At 33.5% G+C, this 12,148-nt stretch overlaps 1 protein-coding gene across 1 annotated transcript in view; it reads right to left on the bottom strand.

The window, feature by feature from the left end:
* Positions 1 to 11,124, bottom strand: part of LOC135218507 (leucine-rich PPR motif-containing protein, mitochondrial-like) — a 29,472-nt gene extending 18,348 nt beyond the window's left edge. The window contains exons 1-8 of the mRNA XM_064254873.1: positions 10,869 to 11,124; positions 9,124 to 9,440; positions 8,324 to 8,400; positions 7,165 to 7,355; positions 6,222 to 6,465; positions 4,637 to 4,819; positions 2,068 to 2,278; positions 344 to 556 (exon numbers count right to left, since the gene is read on the bottom strand). Coding sequence (XP_064110943.1) covers positions 344 to 556; positions 2,068 to 2,278; positions 4,637 to 4,819; positions 6,222 to 6,465; positions 7,165 to 7,355; positions 8,324 to 8,400; positions 9,124 to 9,440; positions 10,869 to 10,984 — 1,552 coding nt within the window. The 5' untranslated portion in view covers positions 10,985 to 11,124. The remainder of the gene's footprint in view (positions 1 to 343; positions 557 to 2,067; positions 2,279 to 4,636; positions 4,820 to 6,221; positions 6,466 to 7,164; positions 7,356 to 8,323; positions 8,401 to 9,123; positions 9,441 to 10,868) is intronic.
* Between the last annotated feature and the right edge of the window lie 1,024 nt (positions 11,125 to 12,148).

The raw sequence follows: 12,148 nt of genomic DNA, 5'->3' as shown, positions 1-12,148 counted from the left end.
TAAAGTTGTCTCCAAGCAATTCAAAATAAAAAAATATTCTCGCTCTTCAATTTTCTACAAAAAAAGGACAAGAATTTTTATAAACTGCGGTATATCCAATAAAGCCACATATTTTTCTCAGTCAGATGTATAAAACTTGTTTGTGACTGTTCTGCAAGTGAAGAATTGTCATCTGCTAACATTACACCAGTTTTCTTGCTAGCCAATTATAAATAACAAAAATTTACTGAAAAATATCAATTCTTAATGTGCAATTACATTTTAATCAAAATACAGCTATCAGATCTGTTTTAATATTTTTCATAGTGTCAATAATGCCAAGCAATAAAATAATCAAACTTACCATATTCGATGGCTTTGTCAATCATATTGTTTCTAATTAAAACAGTCAATAATGGGGCAGCAATCAGAGTAACCGAGAGACCTGCACCTTTTAACGTATGTTCAATAGATTGTGGATCCTTCAATGTCAAATTAGGAATAACAAATTCGCTGAGAGTTTCAACATCTGGCGGTATACCTAAGGTAACCATGTTGTGAACGTAGTCTATCAGCTCTGAAATGAAAAAATTCCATCTGAACTGATATTGTTGCAAAAAAAATGCATATTCTATAGACATACAGAGCAGATATACTGTATATCATATACTATTCACAGCATCAAGATACGTACATCTGAAATTAAAAATGTGTAAAATGTCTAAGATGCAAACCATTTTGCATCTAACGCATCACTGTTTAAGGTGATAAGGCCTTTGAGAACTGCAGTCCACTTACAAACACAGTTTCAAGCAATTAACTGCTAGAACAGTTCATCAATACCATTCTGAATAGATTCTGCTGCTTATTGTCCCCTTCCCCCAACAGACATAACCTGTCTTGAAATATGTATATAACAAAGATTTAACACCAAATTGTTCTAAAGGAAAACTAAGGCATAACAACTAAGGCATAACAACATGGTAAAATGGAAACCAAAAACACTAATAATGGGACATTCAGGAACAGTTTACTTGTAAAGGGAGTGGTACTAATTACAATGTACTACTTACAGCAATTACAATTTGCCACTTAGTGCACACTGTAATTAGTAGCACTAAGTGGCACACTGTAAACAGTACTAAAGCTTATTTGAACCATTCTTTCTGCTCTCTACTTTTCATCCACTCAATTTGCCTTCTTCACACCTGACTGTCCAATTTCTTTAACTTCATCTAGCTTCCATATCCACCATTCGTTAAGTTCAAATCATTCAGGCAAATCTTATGTCTAATAATAATTCTGTGGTCTAATTATTTGATAATAATAACCAGTGCCAAAATGTTAATTGAATTATTTTGCATTTTGTTCCATACTTGTGTTAGATGAATACAATCTAATTATTCAGGTGTAACTCTTTCTGGATGACAGCTATGCTTCCATAAAACAAGAGCTTATACGTACTTTAAACTCTAGTACTAATGGACCTCATTATTATACCAATTTTTTAAAAATTTCTAAATACAGTTTTAAAAAAATACTTGATAATAATGGAGATCATGTATTCAATACAGTATTTAACAGTAGGTGACATAAGATCAAGATCATATTCTTTACAGTTTTCATATACTATTGTAAGTCCAAAATCCTATTAATTTCTCACATATTTTATCCATTACTTTAAGAATTTAATATTAAGACATCACTACAATAAATATAAAATAAGTCCTTAAGCAATTAAAAGTGTGACACATGTGTTATCATAATAATGGATCTAAAAACTACATACATTTAGGAACTGCAAACTTTCAAGTATCAATGAATTTAACTAATTTTTTCTAACACTTACATGTAAATTCTATAAAGCAATCAAGCATGCCACCCATTTAACACTTAAACTGGGACCAGGTGAATTTATATAATTTTCCCAATGATTAAATGTAGATGAGGGTATTTTAGTTCCATATATAAACGGAATAAATGAAAAATACTGTACTCACAAAAATTTCAAGGACTTCATTAACGCTGTAACATTTTGTACAGAACTGCACAGACACTCAAAACCTTTGGGTAATGATGGAAACTTACTAGAGGCAATAAGCGACTGAGAACCATTAAGTAATGGCCAAAAGTAGTGTTGTCGCAACGGTTTGCCATTATTTTTCAGCGACTGAAGCAAAGCCCAAGCAACCTCCTCTTTGTGCTCAATAAACGCAGTTTCAAGTGCAACCAGTGTTGCGTACTTGTTAATCTCATCTTGCTCCAACTGCTGACACATTTCAACCAGTAGATCTACATCCTGTAGAGACAATTATACTTTATTACGTTCATGTATTCAATTACAAAAGGCCTATTTTATAGTTACAGGGCAATTCTGAATGAGTATGGAGCTCTCAAATTTCAGGTCTTAATTATAATGTACTATGTTTTTTAATTTGAATAATCACTTATAAGATATTCTACATAAATACTTCATTAAATTCAGGTTGTGTGTCATTCAGTATTTTGCAATACATTGCTTCGCTTGTAATCAACTCATATTCTACAATTATCAAAATTAACTGTAATGTAAAATAATTCTCTGCAAACCCTTTTTTCAGCACTAAATGGTCAAAACCTATCTACATACTTCTTAAATATATGTAACATTTTGTGATACAAAATATGATTTTCATATAAAAACATTAATTTTACATAGTCTTTCCTCTGCACAGCAATAATAGTTGTACCAACTTGCACCAATCAAAATCCATTCCTCCTTTAATGCTCAGCTACTAACCCTTCGTCTGTATTCACAAAAAAACTAGGACGAGTGTGTGGAAGGGATAACACTCATACAACTAATGGGTTTGTAAGATTGATGTTTTTATGAAAACACCTCATTAAAACCTGTTAATCATACTGCCTGAATCACAATTTAGGAGGGGGGATAAAGCCATACACTAAGGAGATTAGAAAGACAGAGAGCGAAGATGACAATGTAATCAGAAGTCTCCTTTCCTGGATGGGACAGATGGAGAAATAGCATAGTCTGCACTACCAGGCAGGGACCTAGGATCATCATTTATCTGAAAGCAATTTCTACCATAAAAGGAGCAAAAGTTGATGAAAGCACTCATAAAAAACAGGAAGCATAAAAAAATACGTCAGAAAAACCATGCCTGGAATGTGTTTAACACAGAAGAGTGAAGAAGAGGAGAAAGATGCACAAACCCTTCCAACCAACAAGATGGCCCATGGCAACAATTACTCAGGCTAAAAAAATTGGCAACAAGCTTCAAGTTATTCAAAGAGGAGAGACCAGAGTCTCATTAACATGTTCTTCAGCTGAGACAAATACTCCAACATCACATCAACATAAGCCTGAGATATCACAGAAACAAAAAGAGGTTATGTTCTGTGAGACTAGAGACTTCCAATGACTCATGTGGAGAGAGAGAGACAGGCAGACAGAGTGACTTTTTACCATATTACTAGAACTACAGCGAAGGTAGTGGAAGATGTATCAGAATCTGAAATAAATGTTGGTGTCCATCGTGGATAAGTGTAAACTTATTTTTAACTTTCCCAGAGAGCTCTTTTTTTTCACACTACCTACTGAAAGGCTGTAGGGAAAAGTGCTATTTCATGTTCCATATGCCCTTAATGACAAGCTAAATAAACTGCCAGTTGAATGGTCATTACACTCATTTCAAGTTTAATAACCCACAGGCTGGGAAATTTACAGTGTAGTATATTCAATGTTACAAGATGTAAGTAGAAAGAGAAAGTGTAGAGATTTTTTACTGACAATTTGGTATATGTTTGTACAAATTGAAAATATCATACCTAGAGTAATGGGTCCTATGTCAGACTGCCTGGTCAGTCTCAGAAGAACCCTATTTTTTCTAAGTAGTATTTCAATGGGTGGTTGGTGTCTTGTCACAGATATAGGTGACATATATTATGTAACTTTCTAAAGGCAAAAGCATTAAGTATTTTTAGATATAACATGAATAAGACTTTAAAGTGTTCATGACTCTCACATTCAAAACAGACTTTCCAGGCTCAAAACAAGCACTCTCACTCCCAATGATGAATATATCCCTTATTTTGTATAGAGATATGAAGAAGAGTTTTGACAAACCTTTATCATAAGCAACTCCTCAAATTCAGACATGATGTAAATAGCAAATAACACCAAAATTTCTGGGCTTAGCTGTGTCGCTCCGTGAAATGTGTCCTCTTTAGCACCCTTTTTAAGTAACTTTTGAACACATTTACAGTTGCCTTTTATAGCAGCCATGCCACATAAAACTATTTCTATTAACATGAAACTGACCAAACTAATGAGCAAAAATTCTTTCTTTGTCATTCATGTTACTTAATTTTTGAAAAACAAATCAGTCTCAGTAACGCAACACAAGGTTATTTAATTCTTTGTTATTTTCTATTTGGGTAGGAGGTATTTTGCAACCTACAAAATTTAACCTTCCCATTTTATTCAAAGATGTAACATCCAAATAACCTGTAGTACAAATACCACATATCTATACTTAAACTATGCAGTATGTAGATACTGTATATGCAAAATTTAAATACAATAGAATACTGTATTCACCTGATTACTTAGATCTGTTCACAGAAAGAGAGGGGAGACAATCATAACTTTACTTACTTTTAAACAGTGCACCATTTCCTGTATGTAAATTCGAGCATTGTTGTAGTATTCTGTGTTTTTCAAAACTGGTAGATGAGAAGATAAAAGTCTGACTGCTTCTGGTGCATGATTATGATGAATGAGATGTAGTACTATTACTGCCAAATCCAAGGTACCCTTTTGCTTCATCAACTCTAAGACCTGAAAAAGAATGGAAGTTATTTATTTGCCTACATCATCATACTTACAATATACAGTTAAAAAAATAATAGAATAACTTGACTTATTCAATTAGCTCACCTAACTCTCCATCACCACCACATATATTTCTACAAAGTTTTTATTTGCATTTTTCACCTGGAATTCCATGGTTCTGGTACTCATCTATACCCTTTCTTGAACACAAACCAGATTTGTACAAACATGAAAACAATCTTTAGGTGAACATCTTTCAACGTTAAGAACTTCGATGAATGGCACATCATACAAATACATGAAGATCTCTGTTAATCCCCTCAACTGTAATCTGGCTCCCTCACTATTCTGGCACCAATTTCAAATTTCCAAGGCCACAGCATATTGTTTTGGATGCACTTTTCCTGTCTACCTCTTGGTATGCTCCCTCTTAAAAACACACGTAAGAGAACAATGCTAATTTTTTTGGCTATATATATAAATTTCTCTTACTTAACTCTAGTCATAGCTCCAGTAAATAAAGAAAAGTCAGAGTATGTATGTAAATCTAAACTGCAGTGCAAAAGGCTAGCTTATATTACTCATTTAAAATCTTCAATCAATCTTAATCTAATTAAATTTTAAGAAAAGTATCCAGTCCATCTCTTTGTCAACAGTAAATAAAACTGACATACTGAGAAATCTTTGGAGAACTTTGGAGACTCACCTATCCTGACAAAAGATTTTAATTCTTTTACTTCTCCATGTTTTTAATACTGTTCCTGTTTGGTCTTCAGCAGCTAACTTTCATTGTAAACTGCTAGACAAAGAATGTGAGTTCTATTGCAAGTCTTACCTCTTATCTTGATATTATTTCTAGTACCTTCATTCAATTAAATTAATGTGCATGCTCTATTAGATTTTTCCTGATTTTGATCATTATTTTCATTCAGCTCTACCAAGACTATACAGTTCACCATAAACAGTAGCACTACATATACACTTAATACTAAATCTTGCCATCACACCAGCGGGGGATGCACCAGTAGTAATTCTCTAACCTCCTCTATCAATATAACCAAGAAATTCAGAATGTCTACAAACTCAACAGCAGAGACCACCTATGCTGACAATGGTCCAATCAAAATTCAACCCATCTGGACCTCAGTCAACTCTAAACCAGCTCCCCAATTATAAATATTTGCTAACTTTTGTACCTCAGTCTTTTCTCTGCAAATGACTGCCTGTAAATGCATTGAAAATTAAGAGTAGGGGTAAAATAAACAACAAAAACACAATGTAAAGACAAACTGATGAAATACAGAAATGGGGAGATCTTGAATAATGTTTCATTTCTAATGCAATCCTAAATTCATTCATCTCATATTAAGAATCAAAATAAAACACTACAGTATATGCAAAAACTTACATAGTCCATATTTTCAAAGTCCTCTCCAGCTTCGTTACTTTTCACAACGTCAAGAAGCAACGACTTGAGCTGGGAGAGAGTACAAGCAACCTTGGCTCTGTTCATTTGCTGAACCAAACTTCCAACTCTTGGAAATTCACCTGCCACAGCATAAGCAGTCATCAATGCATGATATGTTATGGATGTGAAATCCATTTTAACATTACGCATGGTCTCCACGACAGAATTTATTCCATCAAGATCTCTGGAAAAACAACAAATGCCAGGTTAAACACTAGGTAATAATACCAGCTTAATACAGTAAATTGATAACATTTTTCTCCTGAGGAGACCCACTCCACATCTGTGTTGAACTACTCAATAATCAACCTATTTAATAAAGGCTGAGTTTTATAAAAAAATTATCATTAGTATCTTCATCAGTCAGTCACGAAAAGATAGACCCAGTCAGCTTTGATGCTATTTCACACCTGCAATATGATTCCAAGAGCACTTTGCATTCTTTACTGTTTAGCAGACAATAAAAGGCCTTAGTATATTTTGTATTTGAGAAATTAATACTGGTTCTCTTTGTCTGTCAGTTCTCCAAAACTGTAGTTCTACCAAGATTTTGCACATCTCCATTCCCTTTGAATTTCAGAGTAATTGTGTAGCATCTAGTAAGTCCCCTCTAGTAAGTCCCCTTCAAGACAGTACCGTATTGAAGGTGAAAACATCCTACATTTGCAATTTTGTAAACCATAATTATTACTTGAGGGGAAATGATTGAACTCCTAACCTTAAGCTAAGCAGGCGTGCCTGGCTGGTTTGGATCATCATGATGTTCGAGTTAAAGCTAGATACTCAAATATAGTAACCATTTCAAAAAATTACATCTGCAGAAAAAGAGAAAAAGCTTCAAGGAGACTTCACTTCAGCAGACAACAAAAAAATGAAGACTTACCTGTTAAAGCCATGTGCAAAAATTATTCCACTAAATATGACTTCGGTAATTGGAAACCCCTTCTGCTTCATGAATGTCAAAATATCAGCAGTGTCATCGATTCTTCCGTTCCTACCTAGGATCAGCATCATAATCTCCAACAATTCCCTGGTAACATCAATGTTGTTGTCTTCCACTAAGCTCAACATAACCTGTAAAATACATCACCAGTATTTTTGAAAGTTTAAAAATAAAGAGCTATTGAGATATATCATTTAATTTATAATGAAATATTAAAGTTTTCTAAAATAATCTGCAATTCAATAACAAAGCTGGCTGGTTCTGGCATTTTTTCATAACCACCAGTTCCACTTGATAAGATGTTACAGACCTTAACAAACTACTTCATGTTTATATCTATATGCATATTTATACTATACCTATTAAAATTCAAACGCTGACTGTTGTTTACTGACATAATGGATCCATACATACTCTTATCGTAGCTTTCATTTTCACCCGTAAAAAATGAAGATCCCTATTTATTCAGGAGGGTAAGTTTTTACTTGGTCAATTTTTAATACACATCCATATGAAAGACCGCTATATTTTCGTTAAGAGAACAAAATCATCTTATATCCTACATATAACACAATGCACTTTTAGCTATATTTTTAAACTTTCTAAACAGACTTTGAATGCTAAACAGGTCTGTTGAACACAGCTAAAACAGTAATTCTTCAGCTGTTGTATGGAAAACACACTTCAAAATATGAACTGCAGATTACAGAGTAGTCATTACTATCACTTGCCATTGGAATCAAGTAGCAATCTGTAAAAACTCAAAATTCAAAAGGACACAGCACAAATAATTAATAATTCACCAAGCTTATTTTCCTGAAGTTATAAAAATATAAGTTCCTTATAATGGATTACGTATATGACTTGTCAGCCACTGCCTGAACAATCTCCTTCCTCTAAGTACCCAAATACTTTACAACAATAGTAATAACTATCTTTGAAGACCCTACTGCAAATACTAAGCTGGGGCCATAATGAGTTTCTGAATCTGTTCAATGAAAGAACTTCACCTGTGTGTCCTGGCAAAGCCCTTACATTAGACAAATATAATTTTCAAGAATAATGAAGTCAGTGGGTTTAAAATCTTGTAAATGCCTACCTTAGAGCTAAGTGGAACTTCAGCAAGAAGGCACATTTTGAAGTAAAGTTCAAGATGTCCAAGTGTAAGTGGTTTTTCTGAAATATATAATATATGAAACACTTATCATAGATGTTGCTTTAAATTGCAATAATGCTAAAAGCACATCAAAATCATAACTACTATTCCTGCAAGGAATAAGCTTACTGTTCAGGGTAGAAGTAAAGAGATGAAAAAAGAAGGACTGATTTTTCTTTGATATTTAAATAATAACCAGTGCTACAATACATGACAAGGGCATGAGGGAGACATTTGGATCACTGGGTTTCTATATAGCAGATGCACTTGGAACAACCATTTCTGGCACTGGGACACTTCGGAGCCCGAAATGTGTCAGGATTAGGTGTTACACCTCAAGTGAAGAGTTTTTGTTTCAAAACAAATAGCAATGATGATAATGATGAATACAATTATGAAGGAAGAAAAGATTCTAATACCAAGAATTAAAAAACCATAAAATACATCAAAATAAAATAAGTAATATGAAACGAGACAATAAACTCTACTCTTAAATGTAGTTCAAACTCTTGTAGTTTGGGAATTATCTTCAGTACTATGTCTGCCTGGTATGATCAACCATATATAAAATCTTAAGACTTGTACTTATGTAAAAACACATTAATCTTACTGGTAAGTGACAATGAAAGATACTGAAATAAAAGCTTTATCCAGAGGCTTCTATATCTGAAATGTTAGAGTTTTTTTTTTTTACATGAATCAGCTTAAAAGCATCACACCTCACAAGAGAAAAGTGGACCTACCTTTCCCAGTCTTGTATAGTTCTAGTAACTGCTGAACAACATCAGAGCAATTTCGATATTCCATTTCAACAGCCTTAATGGTCATCTGAAGAAGTTGTAAAAAATCACTGCCACTCAACTCTACATTCTGTCTTTTTAGCTTCTCAATACCAGTTTTTATATCAGTGATATTCAGTGGACCCAACCTGTCTTTCTTCATCTGCAGTATGGATAATATCTGGAAAACCTCAGACTTCCCTTCAGGATTTTCAGTTGCTTGAGCTTCAATAGTTTCATTTGGTACAGCTGTGTAAACATATCTACGTAAATTGATGGTCCTGTAACACAAAAAGGTTTTTGAAATTATTATGCTATTATTGTACTTGAATTATCTCTACATTCTTCTTTTTTGTTAATGAATATTCCATTACTATGCTTGAAAAACACTCTTCAAAGGTTCCTTAGTTCTTGATGGACCTTCTGGACAAAAAAATTCCCAAGCATGATAGTTTCAAAACAGAAGCTATTTTCTTAGGAAGCTTAATAAAACTTTACTATTAAGGGAAACAATATGTTGTCTAAATACCAATAAAATATATATCAAAGTCTATAGTTTGTCATTTTACTGATTTCCAATTAAAATTAGTAGCAAGACAACAAAAGCACTGCTTCCTCACTACATGTCTACATAATTCAATATAACTTACCTATTAATTATACTGTGGAGTGAGAGTCAACCAAGAACTCTAAGTAAAATTTAAAAAAAAATCATAATTCACTGCTTAAAACAAACCTGGTCTTGAAACAAAGCAACATTAGTTGGGGAGATCAAAACATTCTCTACCCAATTCAGAAGCAGTAATCATAGTTTTCAGTCTTTTATGATTTCAAGCCCTTCTTACATATTGATAATCTAATTTTTTTGTATTTTGTGTTTAGCACTTGCATATTTCTTCTTTCAGACCTAAATCAGCCAGGAAAATAAAAACGACACAATTAAGTACCTAGCTGTTATAAAATTTCTGAAACTGAAGTAAAGTTTTAAAGCTTAATATATTCACATACGGTTTGTGCCTCAGATCAGTCTCCTGTAAGTCACAATCAAGAAGTGCACTGAAGTGTGTTTCCTGTGAATCAAGGATGTGAACTACCAAAATGAAGTGAAATTATGTCTAAAGCTCAGAAAAGGAAATAATGAAAAATGTAAAAAAGTTTAAAACTGAAAAATAACCAAGCATTAATTCCTATGACTTTAACTGAAAAAGAGGAAAATATTAGATTAAAATAAAGTTTAAGCAGGATTTTTAAGAGAAAAACTGGTAATTTTATTTTTCATTTAGTATATATTTAACTGAGATATATATACTTTATGTGAGCATTTGCTGGTGCATTCCAAAATTGCTAATCCTTTGCTCTAGATAATTAAACGAATGTCAGAAATGTTCATTGCACGGAGCAGAAGAGTAGAGAGACTGGGGTAGGCATGAGAAATCCGACAGTGAAAACGGGCCAGACTTAACCTTTCCTGGAATGGGGTGTCCAGATCTAGCCTAACCAGCACTTACATTCCTAACCTAACTTGGGGCGGCATTCTCTGACCTGTTGAGGGAGGGTGGGAGGCTTTGCCCCTTAGACTCTCCCAATAACACTGTCGCCTTACGCTGCTCAAAACACATAGGAGAATGATATTTTCATGCTCAAAATGTAATGATACCTAATCGAACATTCAAACCTAACCTTCAACTATGGCAGGGTAGTCTACTCACCAGTTTGCACTCATGCATTCCCGGCATCCCCGATTTGCCAACGTAGGAGGGACGTATTTCCTGGTAACTCTCAAAGTCCTCAAAGCAAATTTATAAAGCTGAATTCGGCTGGCCATTTGACTACGATAAGATGATATGGCCTAAAGATTATGAAACTCACTTTTTACTTCACTTTACTCAAAGGGAACGGGAGACTATTATTTAACACACTTGATACTTTGGTGGTGACATGCTACCCTGAATAAAGAGCTGCAAGCCTGCAACTAGTTCCTCTCTCCAGTGCTCTAAAATACACAATTCATGTAATTTGTTTTAATTTACTCCAGTAATCTAGCTTTTTGCAAGCCTAAAATACCTTTACAAAGGGTAACGAAAACTGAAAATGCCCAAAAATACGGTTTCAAACTAAATATTATTTATAAAGCATATGCCTCTATTTAGCCATAATGTAAACAAACCTTCTTCTTCTATAATTTTGGATATAAAGCGCTAGAATTAATGTCTCGTCTAATTACGGTGGAAATAATTAGTGTTTTGAGAATGCACCCTTAAATACTCACGAAAAATATATTTAACAGAATAAAATATCAAATTAATCATAAAATCAAGAACATCCTGCCGATACTTTCTTTTTATTTTCCTTTTTCTTTTCCCCAACGTCAGTTTTTAAATAGTTCTTCATGAGTAATGATTGAAAAAATAGGTTACGGAAGAATTTATAAGTTCTGATTAATAAAGCATCCATCGTAATGAAGAATAAACCTATAGTGATAAAGACAGACATGCCGATCCTAATTGTGCTTCATTGGTTACATATCCTAGTAAGAATTGAATACACAATATGTTTTATTTAACTGCAATAAGAACATATATCTACAACATTTAACATATTTCCTGAAATTCTGGATATTAGTACCAGTATATAATTTGGCTGATATGATGAGTGACCGATAGTCGATTAAAACATTTGGAGAGTAGCTTAGAGCAGGTGTAAGTTCATCTCACTTTTCCATCAGATTTAATCAGCAACGAAGTATACGTTGGTTAGGAATTCAATCTGATGTTCATCCATATATACAAAACCTGTGAATTATCTTTTAATTGAAACTAAAATCACATAATGTCAGCATTTTACTGAGAAACGACGACCTCGGTCATCAAGATCCGGTGCTCTCAGATAATCTATTGTGTTACCCATTCATTCGTAGCCATAGAAAATGAACTATATCACAGAAAACGTTATAAAGTTTATGGGTTACTCTTCATAAGATATTAGAGGC

The sequence above is a fragment of the Macrobrachium nipponense genome, chromosome 19 (assembly GCF_015104395.2).
Source record: "Macrobrachium nipponense isolate FS-2020 chromosome 19, ASM1510439v2, whole genome shotgun sequence".
NCBI classification, from domain to species: Eukaryota; Metazoa; Arthropoda; class Malacostraca; order Decapoda; family Palaemonidae; genus Macrobrachium; species Macrobrachium nipponense.
Note: the sequence above shows the minus strand (reverse complement) of the source record. Positions and strands in the feature narration are given on the sequence as shown.